Genomic DNA, 22,847 nt, shown 5'->3' with positions numbered 1-22,847 from the left:
CATTCTCACATTTCTCACATTCTGGGGTCCACCTCATTTTTGTACCCTTATGGGGTCCACCCTTTCCAATGCTTCTACAACTCTGTAAAAAATCAGGCATGACCAAAAAAAAATCCTAATCATAACTATCACTTCAATTTATTAAAATACTAAACTTTTTCAAAAAGGATTTTGGCCCCTTGTGAGGCCCAGTTTCTAGCGGGGTACCCTTGTGAGGTCCAGTTTCACACACTCACATATTTCAAGTTTTTATAGCTTAGCAGGGACCAAAAAAATTATCTAGAGATATTAAGAGTTTCTTGGTTTGAACTTGATTAAATCCAGGACTGCATCAGGGATTTTACTCTAATTTACATCCTCTACATCCCATATCCATTTATTTTGCACCAACCGACATACCTGATTGTCATCAATAACTAGACAGGGTATGAACACGATGATAATGACCCTGGTCCAAATTCATGGTGAATTTCCAAATCAAACCTCTCAAACACCATACTGCGTTAAAATCAGGCTTTGCCAGGCTAACAAAAAGTAATATTTTACATCGAACATGGCATAAAATAGTCTCTTAACAACAGGTTTTGTCCTCAAGAAGCATGTATTTATATTTGAAAAAAGGCAGTTCCACATAAATTAGAACATAGTGTGCAGGCAGTTTCAGTACAAAAAAAAGTAAATAAAATATACATCTTTCAGATCAACCCTGTGAAAACTATACAAAATAATAGAAAAACACCAATCACAGTGTGCTTTGTCAAAACCTATGAGCTTTCACTGGTGTGATCCTGATCACAGGACCCGAACAAATAATAAATGTAAGGATCACATAAATTCAGGTCCAGAACATTGTGTGTACCCATTGTTATACACAGCTTTCAGGAGAAGAAAGATCATACAGCTTCCATAACAATGAGAATCTACAAAAACACTAATACAGAATAATAAACACCATTAACATTACACACATTAAAGTGTTTAGACAAATCTTACAATCTTTCATTGTAATTTTCTCCTGTGGGAAGCAATGCGGTATTTAACGAGATATTTTACCACTTTCCACTCTCTGCTTCCAAGGGCTTCAGGTTCTGCAGCAATGCACTGCTGACAGTCTTCCTTACCTGGTACTTCATTCATCACTAAGAACCTTCTCAAATGCCTTTCTACTGCAGAACATTCTTCTGGTGCCCAGATTCTTTTTGTAACAGCTTGTTTACCTAGGTAGAAAGAAAAAAAAAGTTAGCCCATTCTTGACCAACTACTAAAAATAGCTGTTGAAGGTAAATCTCCACAGATTTTGTGCTGCGACAGTTAGAAACACAAAATTTGGAGTAGATTCTACGTACATTGCTACACAAGACAGCGAAATTTATTGAACATATTTTTCATGTTTTAATTGGAAGATAAGTTTTTTTCAAGTTAAAAATTCACATATAAATTGAATGGAGCCTGTTGTGTGAGTGATGTTCCAACAGTAACCTCATGCAAAATCATTTCTACAGCACCATATAACAGAGGCAGCATATAGCGGCATATAACAGAGGCCTGTCAGGGGCTTTTATAGAAGTTACAACAGGTCTCACAATAACATGTAGGTGACTGCAAGCAATCTTATTTTAGATACTTGTCTTAAACCAACCTCAGATGAGAATGTGTACAATTATGCATGTAGTAAGACAGGTTTTGATGCTGAAAATTGTTGTCCAAATGAACTACAATCACTTAAAGTGAGGTCCAATCGGAAGGGCCCCATAAGGACAAGACTAGGAACAAGAGTGTGTGTGTGTGTGTGAATATAAGTCGAACAACAAAACCTACAAATCTGTTCAGGCGGGCCCCACAAGGGCAACACTAGAAACGTACGTGTGTAAGTCTGACTAGAGACATCTGAAAGGGTGTTTGTCAGAATAGGTCCAATACCCAATGACCTACTCTGTAAAGTGAAGTCAAAATACCAATATGAGCAACTGCCTGTCTTGGTTGTGGAACTACATAGGGTACAATTCAACATGAATAGTAAAGACAGCCTACACATTGTTCCATTACCTGTGTGTTAGCATCCTCCCACTGGGATTTTTGTAGGGTACTCAGATCAGAGACCATCTTGGAGTCTGCTGCCACAGGAGAAGGCTGCTTATTAGTCACCTGAAAGACAGAACAATACTATGAGCATGTAATTCATTCTTAGTCATCATGAATATGGAGATACACTGAAGTTTCAACAATATAGTCGTGCAAAATCATTTCTACAGCAGTATATAACAGAGCCCAGTGCCTTTAATGGACTTTTATAGAAGTTACAACAGGTCTCACAATAACATGTAGGGGATTGAAAGCAATCTCATTTTAGATACTTGTCTTAAACCAACCTCAGATGAGAATGTGTACAATTATGCATGTAGTAAGACAGGTTTTGATGCTGAAGACTGTTGCCTAAATGAAATACAATCACTTAAAGTAAGGTCCAAACGGAAGGGCCCCATAAGGACAAGACTAGAAACAAGAGTGTGTGTGTGAAGATAAGTCGAACAACAAAACCTACAAATCTGTTCAGGCGGGCCCCACAAGGGCAACACTAGAAACGTACGTGTGTAAGTCTGACTAGAGACATCTGAATACCAATATGAGCAACTGCCTGTCTTGGTTGTGGAACTACATAGGGTACAATTCAACATGAATAGTAAAGACAGCTTACACATTGTTCCATTACCTGTGTGTTAGCATCCTCCCCCTGGGATTTTTGTTGGGAACTCAGATCAGAGACCATCTTGGAGTCTGCTGCCACAGGAGAAGGCTGCTTATTAGTCACCTGAAAGACAGAACAATACTATGAGCATGTAATTCATTCTTAGTCATCATGAATATGGAGATACACTGAAGTTTCAACAATATAGTCGTGCAAAATCATTTCTACAGCAGTATATAACAGAGCCCAGTGCCTTTAATGGACTTTTATAGAAGTTACAACAGGTCTCACAATAACATGTAGGGGATTGAAAGCAATCTCATTTTAGATACTTGTCTTAAACCAACCTCAGATGAGAATGTGTACAATTATGCATGTAGTAAGACAGGTTTTGATGCTGAAGACTGTTGCCTAAATGAAATACAATCACTTAAAGTAAGGTCCAAACGGAAGGGCCCCATAAGGACAAGACTAGAAACAAGAGTGTGTGTGTGAAGATAAGTCGAACAACAAAACCTACAAATCTGTTCAGGCGGGCCCCACAAGGGCAACACTAGAAACGTACGTGTGTAAGTCTGACTAGAGACATCTGAATACCAATATGAGCAACTGCCTGTCTTGGTTGTGGAACTACATAGGGTACAATTCAACATGAATAGTAAAGACAGCTTACACATTGTTCCATTACCTGTGTGTTAGCATCCTCCCCCTGGGATTTTTGTAGGGTACTCAGATCAGAGACCATCTTGGAGTCTGCTGCCACAGGAGAAGGCTGCTTATTAGTCACCTGAAAGACAGAACAATACTATGAGCATGTAATTCATTCTTAGTTATCATGAATGTGGAGATACACTGAAGTTCCAACAGAAACCTCATGCAAAATCATTTCTACAGCAGTATATAACAGAGGCAGCATATAGCGGCATATAACAGAGGCCTGTCAGGGGCTTTTATTGAAGTTACAACAGGTCTCACAATAACATGTAGGGGACTGCAAGCAATCTCATTTTAGATACTTGTCTTAAACCAACCTCAGATGAGAATGTGTACAATTATGCATGTAGTAAGACAGGTTTTGATGCTGAAAATTGTTGTCCAAATGAAATACAATCACTTAAAGTGAGGTCCAATCGGAAGGGCCCCATAAGGACAAGACTAGAAACAAAAGAGTGTGTGTGTGAAGATAAGTCGAACAACAAAACCTACAAATCTGTTCAGGCGGGCCCCACAAGGGCAACACTAGAAACGTACGTGTGTAAGTCTGACTAGAGACATCTGAAAGGGTGTTTGTCAGAATAAGTCCAATACCCAATGACCTACTCTGTAAAGTGAAGTCAAAATACCAATATGAGCAACTGCCTGTCTTGGTTGTGGAACTACATAGGGTACAATTCAACATGAATAGTAAAGACAGCCTACACATTGTTCCATTACCTGTGTGTTAGCATCCTCCCACTGGGATTTTTGTAGGGTACTCAGATCAGAGACCATCTTGGAGTCTGCTGCCACAGGAGAAGGCTGCTTATTAGTCACCTGAAAGACAGAACAATACTATGAGCATGTAATTCCTTCTTAGTTATCATGAATGTGGAGATACACTGAAGTTCCAACAGTAACCTCATGCAAAATCATTTCTACAGCAGCATATAACAGATGCAGCATATAACAGAGGCCTGTCAGGGGCTTTTATAGAAGTTACAACAGGTCTCACAATAACATGTAGGGGACTGCAAGCAATCTCATTTTAGATACTTGTCTTAAACCAACCTCAGCTGAGAATGTGTACAATTATGCATGTAGTAAGACAGGTTTTGATGCTGAAAACTGAAGCATATTAAATAAAAAAAAGAATTTTGCTTACCACCATTTTTGTTTGACAGTATGTATGATGTTGCCGTGTTCTGATCTTCTTTTTGAACATTATGGGTCTATAAAAATATTTTCAAATTGTTACACAAGTAGCCAGCATGAAAAAAATGCCTCCTAAAAAAACTATAATTCATATAACAGTCAAACCTTGTAAACAAAAGGCAGTAAAGTCAGGTGTGCTGTGATTTTAACTTAAGATAGTGTTTGTAATTAAAAAAATAACAGGACTGATGGCATTATTTAATTTCCCAAGTCACAGCACAACTGACATTAGCCATAAAAGCAAAGACAAACCATAATGAAGAAATGATACTATTAGAAATTATAATAGACACTGCAATGTTACAACAAACATTCCTCCACCTGTCAACTGCCACTGTAAACCCTGATAATGCCCATGAAGGGGGATTTATAACAGAGCTAATGTCATATATTAATTGTACCTTTCCTGTTGTTTCTATGTCTGCTGTTTTAGACAAATGGTCCTTTATGTTTTTATAACTGCATCTTTACAAACATACTGGTCTTGTTGATCCAGTTTAGAAGGGGAATAACACCAGAATGCAGTTTAATATGTGATTAAATGAAAGAGTTACTCAACTGTAAGCTCCTGTAAACAACTCTGTGTCTAAAAGTGTTAATGATGGACAGACAAAAGCACCATATGGGGCCCAAGCCATTTAAACATTAAAAGGACCTGAGTTACATTGGGGTTCATTCAGAATTAATTGGGCTATTATTTGATAATTACGCAGTTTGATATATAAATGAATAAGTTTAAATAACTAAATATTAATGAATAAATGTACACGCTATTCGCTTTATTAGTAAAAACACAGCTAGCGCTGGTTAGCATCCGCTAGCCGTGATGTAGCTAACGCTAGCTCTAGCCGTGTTTGTAGCTAACGCTAGCCGTATTGGTTACTAATGCTAGCGCTATCCGGGTTGGTTACTAACGCTAGCGCTAGCCGTGTTTGTAGCTAACGCTAGCGCTATCCGGGTTGGTTACTAACGCTAGCGCTAGCCGTGTTTGTAGCTAACGCTAGCGCTAGCCGTATTGGTTACTAATGCTAGCGCTAGCCGTGTTTGTAGCTAACGCTAGCGCTAGCCGTATTGGTTACTAACGCTAACGCTAGCCGTATTGGTTACTAATGCTAGCGCTATCCGTGTTGGTTACTAACGCTAGCGCTAGCCGTGTCTGTAGCTAACGCTAGCGCTAGCCGTGTCTGTAGCTAACGCTAGCGCTAGCCGTGTTTGTAGCTAACGCTAGCGCTACAGCTAATCTCACATCGGGGCTCGGTGTAGTGCGTACCCAATATAAGAGTCGTGTGATAAGTATGTATACTTTCCCCTTGTATATTACTGTAGTATAGCTACATGTAACTGGGAACCTAATAATAAAAGATGAACAATCTTAAATTTAACTCACCTCTTACTCATAACAGCAGGTCCTTTGTCTGTGAAACCTCGTGATGAAGATCCATAATTCCTTTCTCTCACAGCAGCAAATCTCGTAATAACCACCTGACATCGTATTATTCAATAAAACTTTATTTAAATTACAAGAGTGTGTGTGAGCTCACACACATTCCGGGACCATCGGACAGGTCCAAATCTACCTAGGGGGCGCTCGAGAACCGAGGGCCCACACACTCGTACCCAGTTTTTGCTACGTTGTGGGCCAAGTAAAAAAAACACATTAGGCATATCAGGGGAGTATCCTGAGCATGTTAAAATGAAAAAACGTTGTGGGGTCCGGCATTTTGGACCCCACAACGTAGTTGGGCCCCACACCGTTGGTGTGCTCCCGGTGACCGGACCCAACAAAGTAAGAAATGTGAGAACACACACACACACACACACACACACACACACACACACACACACACACACACACACACACACACACACACAAATGTATTAAATTGCATACCTTCATTGTCCTTTAAGGTAAAGTTGGGATTAGTTGGAATTCCTCCAGGGAAAGAGAAATAAAATCTCGGTCCATTTGCAAAGTCATCCTTATCCACAGCACTGATCGTCTGGATGATCTGTCATCAACAAAAAGGTAAAAAAAAAATCCTGTTGAGTCCCCATTATTAAACACATATCTCAATCTGATAATCAGACACTTGCTAGCTCTAAAGGTTTGTAAAGGGGGGAAAAATTATGTCAATTAGACTCATTCACCAAAAGTCACCCTGAAATCCACCACACAATGAATTCAATTTACATTTGGCCTAAATAATTCTTGTCTTAAAAAGTCTCTTTAACTAGAATATGCTAATTAGGCCATGCTTATCAGTCCCAACAGTTGTTTCAGGACATCTGGTTCATGAGGGAACATCCTTCCTCCACTTCATTTCTTGTTTTCATCAGACAGAAATTATAGTGATTCTACAGAGATATTCACAATAATTTTAGCTTTCACGGTCCTGAATAAGAGCAACGCTTTCAATAAATATTAATAAACACTGCTGAAGGACATCGGAAACGATCAGCTTCAGCTGTTTTGCTGTTGTGTAGTTTAATTAGCAGTTTTGTTTTTGTGAGTAGAGATAATTGTAAAAGTTCCAGTACCAGGGTTTCGATTCCCACTTTCTCCTTGTGTGCACGGGGTTTGCATGTGCTCCCCTGTGCATCAGGGATTTTCTGGCTTCCTTTCCAAAGCTGTCTTTGCTGATGCTGATTATCATCTCTAATTGGCTGTAGTGTGTAAATATGTGTGTGAGTACATGTGCAATTGAGCACTGTGTTGTGCTGGCACCCATCCAGAGCCATATACTAATGTTACACAAGTGACTAGTGACAGTTGTCTATCTAAAAAAACAAAAAAACGTAGGCATAACAGAATCTACAGGTATAGTAGGAAAAAAGTAAGACTTTACAGGGTGTTTATAGAACTACTATACATTTCATGTTATTAAGGTGTTATGACAAAGTCATGAGTATTCATACAAATATTAGAAGTAGTTTAAATGTGCTGCTTAAGAGCCAGAGATAAAAAAAATACATGATTTAATTAATAAAGTGTCACAGTAATTCAAAAGGATTCCAAAAAAGCCTTAAAAGCAAAAACATTAGCAATTTTTTTTAAGAATACTATAATTTATAATTATGTAATTATACAATTCATTCATCTTCAGCAACACCTTTATCCTGGGTGGCAGTGAATCTGGAGCCTTGGGTATGACAGATTTCAGCCAGCAGGGACATCAATCCAACACGTTTACAATTAGGGCAATTTGTGGTGCTAATCTGCTTACATGCTTACATGCATTGTTTTAGACAGGTGAATTTAACCAGAGAACCAGGAGGAAATCCATACAAACATGTTTAAACGTGGCACAGACAGTCATCAGGATCAGAATCAAACCTGTGATCTTTGAGCTAAGAGGCAGCAATGATACCCACTACACCACTGATCTGTGATTATTGTTGCTATTTTATCATGTTTTCATGTTTTGACTGCCTCCATGAGCTTTTTTTTTGCCGCATGAAAGTTCATGCCACTAGCTCCAATAGAAGCTTTTCAATCATAAAACTTCTGTTCTGCTTCTTTGGAGAGGTAGATTGTAATATTACCCTATATTCTTAATATTTTCTTTGTCTCTCCCAGGGGTGTCCAATCCTATCCGGAAAGGACTGAGTTGTGCGCTCAGGTTTTCATTCCACCCAAGCAGAAGCCACATCTGTGTCTTCTGAAAAAGAACTGAAAGCCAAGAGCAACTGAATAAACAGGTGGAATCAAGTTTGGCTGCTTGATTGGAATGAAAAGCTGCACCCACACTTGGCTTCTGTGTATAAGACTGGACATCCTTATCTAGCCTATACCACAATGTATCTTGTGCTGCTGGTCAGTGATTTATGTTGAACATTATTCATGTACAAGGGCACAACTTATTTAAAGCCACTCAGCTGTATTTGTTTAATAGAAAGAAACATTTAAACATGACACCAATGGATGAGGTCATGGTTAATCTATTACTGTATGTGTAGAGCAGACACAGTGTGATTTTTTGGCTTGTTGGCATTATATGCAGGATTCACTAGATTTTAACATAGTGTTGCAATTATGAATAGTAAAAATCCATTTCACCCCATCCATTTTTTTTTCCATCCATTCCTTTTCTCTTTCATTCTTCATCCCATATACTCTCGCTTTATCGCTTCCAGCCTGATTCTTTCATTTTCTCCTTTTCATTAATCTTTTTCCTTTTCCAAGCTTGTGTCCCTCATTAAATCACTCTCCTTTACTCCTCACTTTGTTCCTGCCTTCAATCTTTGCTGGTCTTGTATATCTGCAGTGCTCTAAAACACAAAAAAAAAAATCTGCCATGTGCATGGAGCTAAAGCAGTCATGCTTGACTGCACAGATCCTTACTCTGAATGAATGACGATTAGCGTGGCTTCAATCTTTCTCTGCCTCTCTCCATCTCTTTTTCTCCTTCCCTATCTTTTCTCTGTGCTTTTTGTTAGCATATAAACTCTGTATCAAACCTTTCATAGGGTGTACAAGAAATATAGAGAAAGCCTTCGTGAGACTTACCTGTCCTGCTCTTATGCTTTCACAAATGAGGATTTCGTCATCTGTGTTGATTTCTGGCACGTTGTCATTTACATCTAGTACCTGAATTGTGACGGGGACATGACTCAAAAGACTTGGGTTATCTGCAAATGTATGAAAAAATTAATTAAAGAACAGATAAATTAAAAAAACTTGGTAACACAAGCTACATTTGTCAAAGACTATATATACAAGCTGTGCAAGTGGAGCTTTTTGTGAATGGTAAATGAAAGTCTGCAATAAAATCATGTCTTTTTATTTTTAAGGTTCAATCACCAGTGACAAGAAAAAGCAAGGAATGAATAATATGTTAGCCTGTTAAAATATTCGGCAAGGTATTATGCAAATCTCCTTTGCTGGAACAAAACACACACATGCACACACACACACACACACACACACACACACACACACACACACACACACACACACACACACACACACACACACACACACACACCGTGACTGAAGCTACTGATGTACATATTAATGTCGATGCATGTCTGAACTCAGTACAGTATGTTAAATATAGCAGCTAGGAAAGATCATGGGATCATGATGAATAGAAAGACTTGTATTTTGCACCAATGGTAATCAAGTGTGCTTCCCACTGCTAACTCATAACTCCCTGCTACCCTGCCTGCTACTGATCCTCTGTCTTCCTCTGACCTCCCAATCGCATGTTGGTAGATGAATTGGCTATGCTGGAATTGCTTCTAGGTGTGAATATCTGTGTGTGTGTGTGTGTGTGTGTGTGTGTGTGTGTGTGTGTGTGTGTGTGTGTGTGTGTGTGATAGTGTGTGCTTGTGATAGACTGGAGCCTCATCAAGATTGGATTCCCTCCTCACACTTAGTGTTCCTGAGACCTATGAATCTGCAAAAATCCTAAATCGTAAGTGGTTACTAAAAGGTGAATGAATGAACACGAATGTTCAACTGCTCATCTGTTTAGTAAAAACAATGCTAATAATTATGTGCTTAATGCCAGTGGTGGTGCTCTTGGTGTTGAAGATAGCTTGTCCAATCTTAGAGAGTCCAAATACTGAACAAAATACCAGTTTATCTGTGCATACTATGTAGTATAGAGTTTCAAAGTGCCTTTTACTCTAAACATACTTTCTAGCGCACACTATCTAAGAAACTGTGAAGTAGCAGGCAGCCTGGAACCTCACTGATAAGTGGTGCGTTATTGGATGAGGTGAATTATTCATTTGGGATCATACAGCAGCTCCCTACTGTAATGTGCTCTTCTAAACTGGAAAGCAATACACTTGCTTTATTTAAAGGTGAGATTGATACATTTTCGTAGAAGTCATGAAGGAGGGCACATGAAATATTTGATAAAAGAGTGCCCTTTGGTAAGACATAAATCTATGGAAGATCTTGCTGGGCTTTCCCCTTTGCTTCAGGCTCACATAGCCTATTTCACATTTTGTGGATATTTTTATGAACCTCTTTCCATCTATTTGAGAGATAAGGCTGATTTCATTCAACAATTTACAGAGATCTAAACTGACATTCAGTATTTTCATTGTCCTGGTTATGATGAATTGGTGCTTCAGCTACATTACCCATCAGCCCTTCTACATTTCCTTGTCATTTGTCTAAATAACCCCACATTCCTGTTTCACAGTTCAAGTTCTAGTTTCAGTGTATCTGCTTTTAAAGGTACTTTTGATGTCAAGTTGTTGCTATGCCTTCTTTGGCCTTTCTCATTTAATGCTTTGCCATTTTGTTTTTTTACCCACTGTTTGTTGCTATTTTTACATTTTGCACATGAAAAGTCTGCACTTGAATCGGTTGCCTCTGAGCATCCTTGACATTCATATGATGCATGTTCCTACTCGACATTAGACAGCCTGCAGACATAGCATAATCATGCTGTTAGAGCATAATCATAGCATAAACATAGCATAGTCATGCTGTTATTTAAAAAAGTCGTGGCCATGTAAACTGGTCAATCAAACATATTTGCACTGATCTTAAAGGCCCTGACAATGAGCTATCTAAAATGTCTGATCAATTCTATGAGAAGAAAATATCTTACACCATAGATTCTGTTGTAATTCAAGATGATATTAGACAGTTGTTTTGTATGTATGGCAACATGCTGTTCTACAGTGCCATTTTTTGATGATCTACTGAATAAAACACTGAAATAGTGAGGGGTACCTGATCAACCTCTATTAATAAGGCGTATAAACAGTCCTTCAAATATAATTCTCCTACTATTAATTCATATATTTCATGTCGGAAAAAAAGAGCTTCAGTATATATATAACAAAATATGACAAACTAGATGCTAATAACTTTGATGATAAAAGAATCATAGTTGATAAAAATGTGCAGATTTACTGAAGGCCAAACATAGATAATCTTTATTTGATTATCAATAATATGTTTTTTTGATAGCAGATATTCTAATTATAATTAATTGTAATAAATTATAAAATAATTAAATTCCAATTAGATTTTGAATCAGTAGATATGGAGAACAGTCTAGCTCAAGGCCAGAAACAGTTTTAAATGAAATTTACATCCATGTGAGTGGTAGACAATTCCCATAGCAACTAATGACACTGTGCCGAATGAAGATACAAGCATTGTTTTGCTTGGTCACTTTATCACCCACCCAGTGTGGACAGTGTCTGCCTGCAGACATAATGAACATGTTCACCTCAAATTTCCCATTCTAGCCACAGCAATTTTGTACTAGTGCTTTTTCAATGCCTGACAGCACCAGAATATCATTACCAGCGATTACACTTTGCTATTAGTGAATCATTAATACTGGGTGAAGGCTGGGGAAAAAGGTAATTGCTTAGATTAGATCTACAGCCAAAGAGCGGTGTAGATCGACTCATATTAGCCGTGAGAGCAGCCAGTGATTTGTATCGTCTGTTTGGGAATTGACCTAAAAATGATGTTGATTTTATGTCGGTACCTTGTGTAATGCAAATACAGATATGTCTGAATGTCTGCGCGCGCGCGCACACACACACACACACACACACACACACACACACACACACACACACACACACACACACACACACACACACACACACACAATCATACAGCGTTCATGCTACTTTTTAGTCTTAAACTTGACATTATAAAACTAGATTAAGATCAGAGTTTCATAATCAGTGTAATTTCTACTAAGCCTAAGTTTTCGCAAACGTTTATTATAAAAGCCTGTGTGAGTTTTAGTGAAATCCATTTCTGCATGTCATAATAAAACAATCAAAAAACAGTACATTAACTACCAATTCCTAGAAGTAGCCCACTGGGAGAGTGAAAACATATTGCATTCGACTACATTCAGCTGCAAAGTCTAAATTGTGCGTGTTCATGGTACAAAGCAAAAAACATGGATGCCTCAATGAAAACATGTTGTTGAGAATGTGCTAGACAGTTAATATTTATTTAGAAGTATTTATTTTTCAGAAAACTGTATGGTCAGGAAATGTGTTTTTACTGACGATGGTCATATTGTCATATGCTTGAAAAGACCTTGACTGAGTTTTCTTTGTTTTTTCTTAGTCATCATAATCATGGCAGGGTATATGCTTTAATCAAATGCAGCAATAAAATGAGTCACTTGAGGTAGTTGGAGCATAAATATAGAGAATGCAATGCTAAGTGTATTTTCCATTTTTTAAAGCTAATATTCCTACCTGTAAGCAAACTGTCCAATCAGAATCAAATGTGGTACCCACCATCCTCTTTTGCCATGACAGTGATGTTGTGCCAGGCTACATCCTCTCTGTCCAGGAGGTGAGTGGTTCTAATGATTCCACTGATAGGTTCAATATCAAAATATCCTTTACTCCCTTCACTTTGCTCTATGGAATACCTATATATGGAGTCAAGAGAGAAAGAAAATGAACATTGCTGCAGTGCCCCTGTTGTAGTCCACACCATTATCTGTAAAGCAGAAATCGTGATGTACAGTAATCCTTGAATATAAGCAATACACGGACATGTTTACCGGCCAAATGAATGAATGTCTGACCAATTGCCATTCCATACAAGTGGTGGAGGTTTCATGACCTAATTAATCAAAAATCTGTTTGCAGTCTTCATCACAATGACTTTCAGCTCTAAACATATGTGATTATTTGAGTCAGTACTGAATAGACCTCATTGAACTTTTATTTCTGTTGAATTACAAACACTACAACTGATATTTCACAGGGATGCAAAAGACTGTAAAACACAATATACTTGTTATTGGTTTTGTAAAGCATTTAGCAAAGCTGGCAGTATTGTTTAGTAACTTGTAATTGTGAGATGTCAAATATCATTATCATTAGCTCTGATCAGTATTTTACCTGCTTCCAATATTGCAATAGTTTATGCTTGGCACTTTTCTTACAAATTACATATGCATACCAAAGTGACCACAAAACATATGGCCAATTTGTAAATCCTGATACTATTTTTTGACAGAAAGAAAGAGAGAGAGAGAGAGAGAGAGAGAGAGAGAGAGAGAGAGAGAGAGAGAGAGAGAGAGAGACTCTTACTGCTAAAATATTTTTCATATAATGTTTATTTCCTTGCAATATTTTTATGTTGACTTATAAATGTTAGCCTAATTGTAAGTAATCATGCTATATTAGTAATCACTTCATTACCTTCCAGTCTGGATATTGTTAATAACTTCAATGTTAAACAGATTAACTGCCAGAAACATTTTTTAATCCATTGTCTAACAGGATTAAAAATGTAACAGAGTTGTACAGAGTGTAGCTATTATAGTTATACTGAAAATGCCTGTTATTGCATGTTACAAACATGGAACTCATAAGCATAGATTTGTGCTCAAGCAAAGTGTGAAAAAATCTTAAAATTCAAGTGGTCTTGTGTGTTGCAAAGAGCTGTTAAGAAGAGTGGTACATACATGTATGATGTGTGACATATGGAATGTGTTTTACAATATATAAAGCATAGATTACATGTCATTTTACATTCTAAGAGACCATGGATCATGGTTTTACATGTAGCCACCGAAGTACACCTAAAATATTAACCACTTTTCAGTCTTTCGATTAATAAATTGTATGAGCAATTTCTGCATTTTTTGCGGTGGTATAAACCTAATCAACTAGTAAGTCATAGGGTTTTATTGACATGATGGTGAACAATCAACAGGTGGCCAAACTGTTACTAATTTCTGTATGCCAAAACCCTTCGTGACAATAAAATCTAAAATGGCAATCTGTCCCACCATCAAGACTGACAAATTTTCTTTTTATGGAATGTGAATGTGTAGAATTCAGTTTGACAAGAGCAAGAATAGCTTTCACCTTGCTCTCCATCGACATCACCACTGATTATGGCTCTGTCTAGAGAGTTAAGTATATCGCATATGACATAGCTAGCACTGGAAATCAATATGCTCAGTATTATCATGTTTTCATTTAAATATCATCATTAAATAAAATCTTAGCAACCCCATGGGGCTTGTCCAGGCAGGTGCTGGCATGCAGGGGATGTCTTGGAAGAACAATCATGGCATTATTCATGCAGTTAGGACTACATTTATGGGGATGGACTGCTGGACTGTGCCACAATAAAACACAACTAAATAAAGTGCAAGCTGGCAAAATATTTGATAGCATTTACAACCCACATTAGATGCCACTGTAATTGCAAATGGAAAGACGTACAGTAAGAGGCCAGATGGAGTCAAACAGTGCCGTTAGGTCTCATGTTGTGCCACACAACTTTTGGTGAGAATTTTTGGCTCATTTTAAGAATAACAGAAGGCTGTTATGGCTATAACATGTACAAACTTCATATGTGTTCATACGAGTTAGCACATCACATGGTGAAAGCTTTTCACTTGTCTAAATGTGGTTGGCACTTGACTATGCAAAAGGTGATTATTGGCACTGCTCAGCTGTTGCCTGGGGGTCTGAGATATCACACCAATAGTTTCCAGCAGCTTGTTTGATGGTGCCAAACAATGCAAACCATCAGTCAGAGGATCTAATCTACTTGGCAGGGATCAGCATGTAACTGTCAGTAGACAAATCAGTGTGTAAAACCAGGAACTTGCAGACTAGTGGGACCAGGATTATGCCACAGTGGCTGACAGCTATAGCTTGCAATTAAAGCTTATTAAGATCTACCATTAAGGGCTCTGCTGATGTATCTATGCCATTTGCCGGACAATTTGCCAAATGGCCCATGCATATTAGCTCACATACAATATGTGACTGGAATCTGCAATAGGGCACAGTATATTTCTGCATCTCACTGGGAGGGACATAACAGAAGTGAATAAAAGTAATTCTGAATGGCTGTGCAAGAGGGATGTTGTCCAGATTCCACATTTAAAGAAGAAGGGAAAAAAGGAAGTTTCATAACATTTAACTTTGGTGATCCACTGACTTTGAGAACTCTGACTGCATTTATTACCATCATACTATACGTTAGAGATACACAGAGAAAGGTAGTGTCAGAGTAGGACATACTGTAGTAAAGGCATTCATGGCAACTCACTAAATTCTCATTAAATTTCACCTTTTTCAAATTAAAGAGAGACAAAATAAGAAGGATGAGGTGATAGAGGTTAAATAAAAGCAGAGTGATGCCTCCATGCAAACACATTGCCATGAATATATTATGGTGTTAAAGCTTGCATAATATTATGATTACTTATGCATAGCATGTGGGAGGTTGCATCCATTATTTTTGATTTGAAGTCGACAGATAATAGTCTATATCTGGAGACCGGCCACTTTACCTCATCTCCTCCCAAAACCTTCACTCCTTCACTACCCTATCACAAACATTAACAAAGAAGATAGGTAAATTTGTTTGGAAAAAGCCAGAAGATTCGATGAAGGTGAGAAACATAAAATTTGTCAGAATGGGTAGGTGGATTGAAGATAATGTTGTTGGGTCTCAGAGTGAATCAGGAAGTGATGGTTTAATCAAAGCTGTGCAGAGACAATAAGCAGAACTCCATGACAGACCCTTAACCCACACAAACCACTTGGGCATAAAGTCAGAGATCCTGACGAGATGGCACCAGAAAGTTTAAGCTAAGCATGAATATCTGCAGAGGTGGATTGAGCCGATTGTCCCATAGGAAACATAGGCTTGGGAAAGCAACACCATATTCATAATTCAACCTGAAGTATCAGGTCTCCCCTGGGATGCACAACAAAGGAAGACATGCAAACATCCTGAATTGCATTCTGAGAGATCCCTGGAATCTCCCTTATTTATACCTCTGAATGGGACAAGCTCAATGAACATGTTTCTTTGCTTGTTTCTTTGTGTTATACACATACTATGTACCCACATACCCCAGGACATAGCAGACTAACCACTCCGTTTGTTGAATCAGGCAAATCACCAGTACCATCTGGTCACAAGACTGGCACATCATAACCATGAAATTAACCCCAATGAATTAATACAGAGAGGGGTGATTCCAAGTGGAGCTCTATGAGAGTGAGCCACAACAGACTCCCTCTGGAATAAGCTATTTGAACCCCTATATGGACACAGGACCTTCTACAAATTGCATATAGTCTGTTTCTACGTACTGTTTGTAGCCAAATGTACCAAATCACTACATGTCACAGTGCCTAGCCTGGTGATAACCCTGAAAACATGTTGTGATACACTGAAATCCATATTACTAACACATATATCCAAAATTAATTTTATCTTTAAATATCAAAATTATGATTAACAAAATGTTATTATTTTATGTTCATGCCATAGTACCAGACAAGTTAATCATCATAACATAATATATCAGTCATATCTATGAGCTGGATCTATAAGCTGGATTCTTTTGTCTTGGTTTCTTTATCCACGGAACTAATATTTGTTTTTAGTCTTCAATCTCTGGTCCAGATTTAAATTACATGTCCCACCAAACTAAAGCAATGCAAGTATGCTACCTCCCAAGTCTCTTTAAGCAGGTGCAGTGAAAGTGAAAAGCTTTAATTGGTTAAAACCCAGTTCAAGACAAAATGAACATATTGATGATTTGCTAAAAGTATGAATTCCATAAAGAAAACCAATTCCATTCATTGCCATAAACTCTAGAATTATATCATTCTCCAAAACTCATTTCATCTGTGTCTTTCCTTTATGTGTGTGTGTTTCTATGCGGTAGTTTAAACTAGTGTAATACATTCTTGTCTCTATTTAAAGTGAAGTTCTTCTGTAATTCATGCTCATATTCTAATGTCCCTAAACTTCCCAACCGTGTTACCATGCTAGGAAAAAATGTTTTCATCATAAGAAGAAGGCCACAAGAGTAATGACTTTCCAGAGTTCTGATAACATTTCCCACAAATTAATTAAATATTCCCTTTGACAATACTTTGTCTACACTGGTTAGAATGAGCACACAATCTTGTAATATCATCTTTAATAAATTGGACATATGCTCATGCTCTATATAACCATTTTTCCTTCTTACCTGATCGGGCTGTTCTTGCTGTCTGGGTCCTGTGCTGTAACTGATCCAACTTCTGTGCCAATTTTTGCATTCTCAAAGACATCCATAATGTAGTAATCCATTGAAAAAACAGGTGGTTCATCCACATCCCCAACTGTTATCTTGAAAGTGGCATTATCCTTAAATGATCCCAGATGGGAGAAGCGAGGGTCAAGGTGCGTGTTTTCTGCTGCGATATGCAGAGTGTACTGTCTCTTTTTTTCATAGTTAAGTGGCTGAAAAGACAAAAATGGAAAGTTAGTTCATTATTTATCTAATCAAAAACATCAGTCACCGTCAATCACAGATAAATTACACTGATCATTTATTGCTAGACTTTTCAGTGCCACTTACAAGTTAAATTAAAATAATTTTTTATAAATTTTAGTTGTAGAAGTGCCATAAATACTAGATCCACTTTAGTAAAGTTATGCTTGTCCCAATAGAATTGATTTTCTTATTTAGATTACTCTCTTAATTTTTTTTTATTTGAATTTTTTTGAATTTCACAAAAATTTCACAGCTTCAATTTTTTTTTCCACAAATTTTTGCTTGCAAAAAATGTGACAACATGTAAAAAACTGTATGCAAATACGTGGTGACTAATGCCCGTGATGATCTCCATTATTGTCTTCTAAAAAGTACATGTGCACAAACACCTTTGTTCTCATAGGTTATATCTGACAGAATATTTTTCAAACACATTGGATTTTATTAATACCAGAATCTCGTATAAATGCTACCATTAATTATTTACAAATGACTTTGTTCATATCCAGCTTGAAAAAGGAGGCCGATTGTGACTTCTGCACAAATAAATGGTTCTTAAATAAAGAGCCTGATCTTATCCAATGGTCAGCTACATTACATAAAAGCAGAGCTACTGCAAATGATCAAATGTGTTGAGATTCTTGCTCTTCTTGAGGTCAGCATGTCCTTTGAATGAGGTCTTGTCAACATGACTTCTAACCTTTTTTGACTGGTGGTATAATCAGACCAAGATACTGAGATTGCTTTTTGGATGAGCTCCACATTCTCTGCACTTAGGCAAGATACCCTGACCTTTGAGGTGATTCTTCGCATTGCATGAGACATCAGTGGTGCTATAATATCAGGCTTTATTCCCTGCTTTACCCAAGAGACAAACACAATGTACATTCTAACTAGAATCTAAGAAGAAATATCTTTTCTCTGCAAAAGTTATTGATATTACATAAAACGACCTGATAACGCACTGAGTCGAAGATACAGCCGTGCAAAAAACACTTATCGTATTGATGGTTTTGAATGCTGTCTAAATTTTCTGCTAAATTGTACAATGTAGAAAATAGCTAGGTACCTTATTTAGACTAATTATGCCCTCTCTTGTGTCTTTGTCTGTAGCTATTGAAAACACATTGGCTCCTTCCTGGTTAATAATACTGTATTTAATTTCAGCGTTGATGCCCACATCTTCATCTTCTGCTTTGATCTTTCCCACTGGTTTCCCCACCTGGGCAGACTCAGGCACAAACACCTGGAAGCTTTCTGCAGACACAGAAGAAAGGATCTTATGAACGCATTCGCTCTAATACTACAGCATGATTTTTTTTTTTAAAATATCATTAGCACTGAAGAGCATATTCAAGAAAACCATTTATAATAATAGATAAAATCCTTTTATAGAGATGTGCTTCAGAATTTCAAGCACACTGATTGTGTTGTTTTAGAAGTGGGATGATGTTTTTCCTGGTTTAGTGTACAGTAACTGTTATTTCATTCATATAAAATTATTGTATTATTCATAGCTCATAACTGTAATTTTGGCTTTATGAATGCTGCTGAGACCTCAGGGTGCCGATGAAATAATGTGCAATGTTGTAATAAAATGAAATCCATATAAGAGACAGGAATTAATACATAACTGGTCTATAAGGACAAAAAAGCAGGTTTATGAACAGGTCATATAAGTTATTGGATAAAGAAATGAGTAATAGTTTGAACATTCAGAAAAAAATATTAAGTCTTGTTGAATGTTACGATTGCTTTGTTGATTTTTTTAAATTTATATAAAAATCAGGGAAACAATCGTCATTTTTGTTGTATGATGTATGAGGGAATACTGGGTTTCTAAAACAGCCACAGGCCAGGCCATCTACAAACAGGAAAAAGTTGTACTACAATATACTATCCGTAATAGTAGACATTATGATAGAAATTAAGTAACAACTGTTTTTACGAAAGATTAAATGGAGACAGTGGCAATATACATTGAGGTGTACATGACTAAAATGGTCTGTACTGTTTTACTCACCTGGGGGAAATTTGGGAGGGTTATCATTGACGTCAGTAAGTGTGATGTTAACCGTGGTGGAGCCAGAGAGTCCTCCCACCTGTCCTGCCATGTCTTTGGCCTGAATGATCACTGTATAATGCTCTCTTGCTTCTCGATCCATATCAGGCAATGCTGTCCTGATTACCCCTGAAAAACATACATATTATGAGAGTTATCTCCTGTACCATACTGTATTCCATATCATGACAAACAAGCATCTAATATATTCTCTATTTTTTATTCTCAAGTTTGTTGTCTGCTAGGGTCAGTCATTCTCTACATTTCATTAAATTTAATATGACTGCTCAGCCTTGAAGAATGAACCTTCCACAATACTCATTCCGTCATCCTTACACTTACAGTGAAAGACACACACACACACACACACACACACACACACACACACACACACACACACACACACACACACACACACACACACACACACACAGCCATAAATTTAATAAAATATGATTATGCTCATTTTAAACTTAATACTCTTAATAAATTGCTTTTTGGTTTTACATACAGTCACCATCTTAGATTTAAATATTCTTTCATTTAAAAATATCCTCAAGTCAATTCAAGAAGCTTTTATTGTCATTTCAACTACAGCTGATGCAGTACACAGTGAAATGAAACAATGTATCTCCAGGACCATGGTGCTACATAAAACGACATAAAGCTACATAAAACAACACAGAGCTAAGGACTTAGGTCCTAGCCACATAATGTGCAATGTGTGCAACCTAGTGCAACAATGTGAGACAAAAGACAATACAAAATAATAAGACAAATACACAAAATAGCGCTGATCAGTGTGCATTCTGTACATTGTATATTCTGTATATTTTAAAGAACATTGTGAAACTGTAAATATACTCAAATCTATGTTCAGTTTGAGGTACTGAACAAAATGTGATGTTCAAAACAGCAATGTGGTGTGCAAAAACAGCAATTGAGTGGGTGATTAATGTAGTTCACACAGTTGAGTGTGTGTGTGTGTGTGTGCGTGTGTGTGTATGTATGTGTCTTTGGTAAAGCTCAGTTCTGTTTGTTGAGAAGCCTGATGGCTTGAGGGAAGAAACTATTGCACAGTCTGGTTGTGAGGGCCCAAATGCTCCGGTACCTTTTTCCTGATGGCAAGAGGCTGAAGAATGTGCAAAGGGTGTGCAGGGTCATCTACAATGCTGTTGGCTTTGCGGATGCAGCATGTGTTATGAATGTCTGTGATGGAGGGATGCCGATGATCTTCTCAGCTGCTGCAGGGTCTTGTGATCCAAGACAAACCAGACAGTGATGCAGCTGCTAAGGATGCTCTCCATGGTCCCTCTATAAAATGTGTTCAGAGTGCAGGGAGGAAGATGTTCTCAGCCTTCTTAGGAAGTAGAGATGCTGCTGGGCTTTCTTCCTGATGGAGCTGGTGTTCAGTGACCAGGTAAATTTTTCTGCCAGATGAATACCAAGGAAGTTGGTGCTCTTGACGATCTCCACTGAAAATCCATCGATGTTAAGTGGAGGGTGGTCGCTCTGAAGTTAACATATCTTTAGTTTCGTCAACCTGCAGATACAGGTTGTTGGTTCTACACCAGGCTGTTAGCGCCCCTCTCTATGCTGACTTGTTATTCTTACTGGTGAGACCCACCACAGCTGTGTCTTCAGCAAACTTGATGATGTGGTTCAAACTGTGCATTGCTACCCAATCATGAGTCAGCAGTGTGAACAGCAGTGGACAGAGCACACAGCCCTGAGGGGCCCCAGAGCTCAGTGTTGTGGTGCTGGAGATGCCGTTCCCGATCCTGACTGACTGAGGTCTTGCAGACAGGAAGTATAGGATCCAGTTGCAAAAGAAGTGTTCAGTCCCATCAGGCTCAACTTCTTAGTCAGGTGCTAAGAGATGATTGTAAAAATCTGAACCGAAATCTATGAACAACATTTGAATGTATGTATCTTTATCATCAAATGGAGGGTTTTGGCAATGGCATTATCCGTGGAGCAGTTTGCAAACCGCAGGGGGTCTAGTGAAGTCGGTAGCTGAGTCTTGATGTGCCTCATGACAAGCCTCTCGAAGCATTTCATCACGATGGATGTGAGTACAATGGGACAAAAGTCATTGAGGCAGGACACTGAAGCATTCTTTGGCACGGGGGAATAAACACTCCGACAGTGAAAACTCTGGTGAATTCCGTAAACAAAACGGCCTGCATCTGACAATCACAAACTCCAACTAATGTATTCTGATAACGTTCAGGTCGTTTTTAATAACTAGCATACAATAGAACCAAACCTTTAATATTTTCTGTATATTTTTTTTAATCAATACTTTGTCTACAAATGTTAGACTTTATCTACATTTCCAGCTTTAGAGAGATAGTATACCTTCTGCAATACTCATCTATCATACATATCCCAAGATGTTTAGACAGAGTAAAGCCTTATATCTGTCTAGACTGACTTCAGTTTTTTTTATATTGTTAACATTTCTAGGATGTGAGTTAGCTCTATACATATTAACTAACATATAAGTTAGCCTTCCTTTGGCATTTGTACCAGCAGTGAATGAAACCATATAACTGCCTGGATAACATCAGCCCTGCTCTCTGTATGTGTGTATGACCAGAAATAAAATGTGGTACTTTGTTCTTAATGAACTATTAGCTATTTGATTATGCTGAGTTCCACAGGGTAAATTAACTACATCTAGACAATAAAGGCATGGTGACTGAGCATTCTGATCTTTTTTAAGGTGGTAATTTAGTTAAGAAAAATGAGCTCCAGTTACAAGTTGAAACAGAAATTGAAAACACTTGAACAATAAATGGTCAATAAACCGAACTTTGTATGTTGTGGGAACCTACAGTATGCACCACATAACATCTGAAACACATATAGCAGACTTTTATCGGCCTCCTCATAGGCTAGATGAACCATGGGG

The 22,847-nt window shown here is 37.8% G+C and overlaps 1 protein-coding gene across 1 annotated transcript in view; it reads right to left on the bottom strand.

The window, feature by feature from the left end:
- The window catches only part of LOC113662541 (cadherin-18), an 87,207-nt gene that overhangs the window by 17,604 nt on the left and 46,756 nt on the right, over window positions 1–22,847 (bottom strand). Inside the window, exons 5-10 of the mRNA XM_027177463.2 lie at window positions 19,892–20,059; window positions 18,938–19,125; window positions 17,581–17,834; window positions 12,845–12,981; window positions 9,105–9,226; window positions 6,489–6,606 (exon numbers count right to left, since the gene is read on the bottom strand). Coding sequence (XP_027033264.2) covers window positions 6,489–6,606; window positions 9,105–9,226; window positions 12,845–12,981; window positions 17,581–17,834; window positions 18,938–19,125; window positions 19,892–20,059 — 987 coding nt within the window. The remainder of the gene's footprint in view (window positions 1–6,488; window positions 6,607–9,104; window positions 9,227–12,844; window positions 12,982–17,580; window positions 17,835–18,937; window positions 19,126–19,891; window positions 20,060–22,847) is intronic.

The sequence above is a fragment of the Tachysurus fulvidraco genome, chromosome 8 (genome assembly GCF_022655615.1).
Source record: "Tachysurus fulvidraco isolate hzauxx_2018 chromosome 8, HZAU_PFXX_2.0, whole genome shotgun sequence".
NCBI classification, from domain to species: domain Eukaryota; kingdom Metazoa; phylum Chordata; class Actinopteri; order Siluriformes; family Bagridae; genus Tachysurus; species Tachysurus fulvidraco.
Note: the sequence above shows the minus strand (reverse complement) of the source record. Positions and strands in the feature narration are given on the sequence as shown.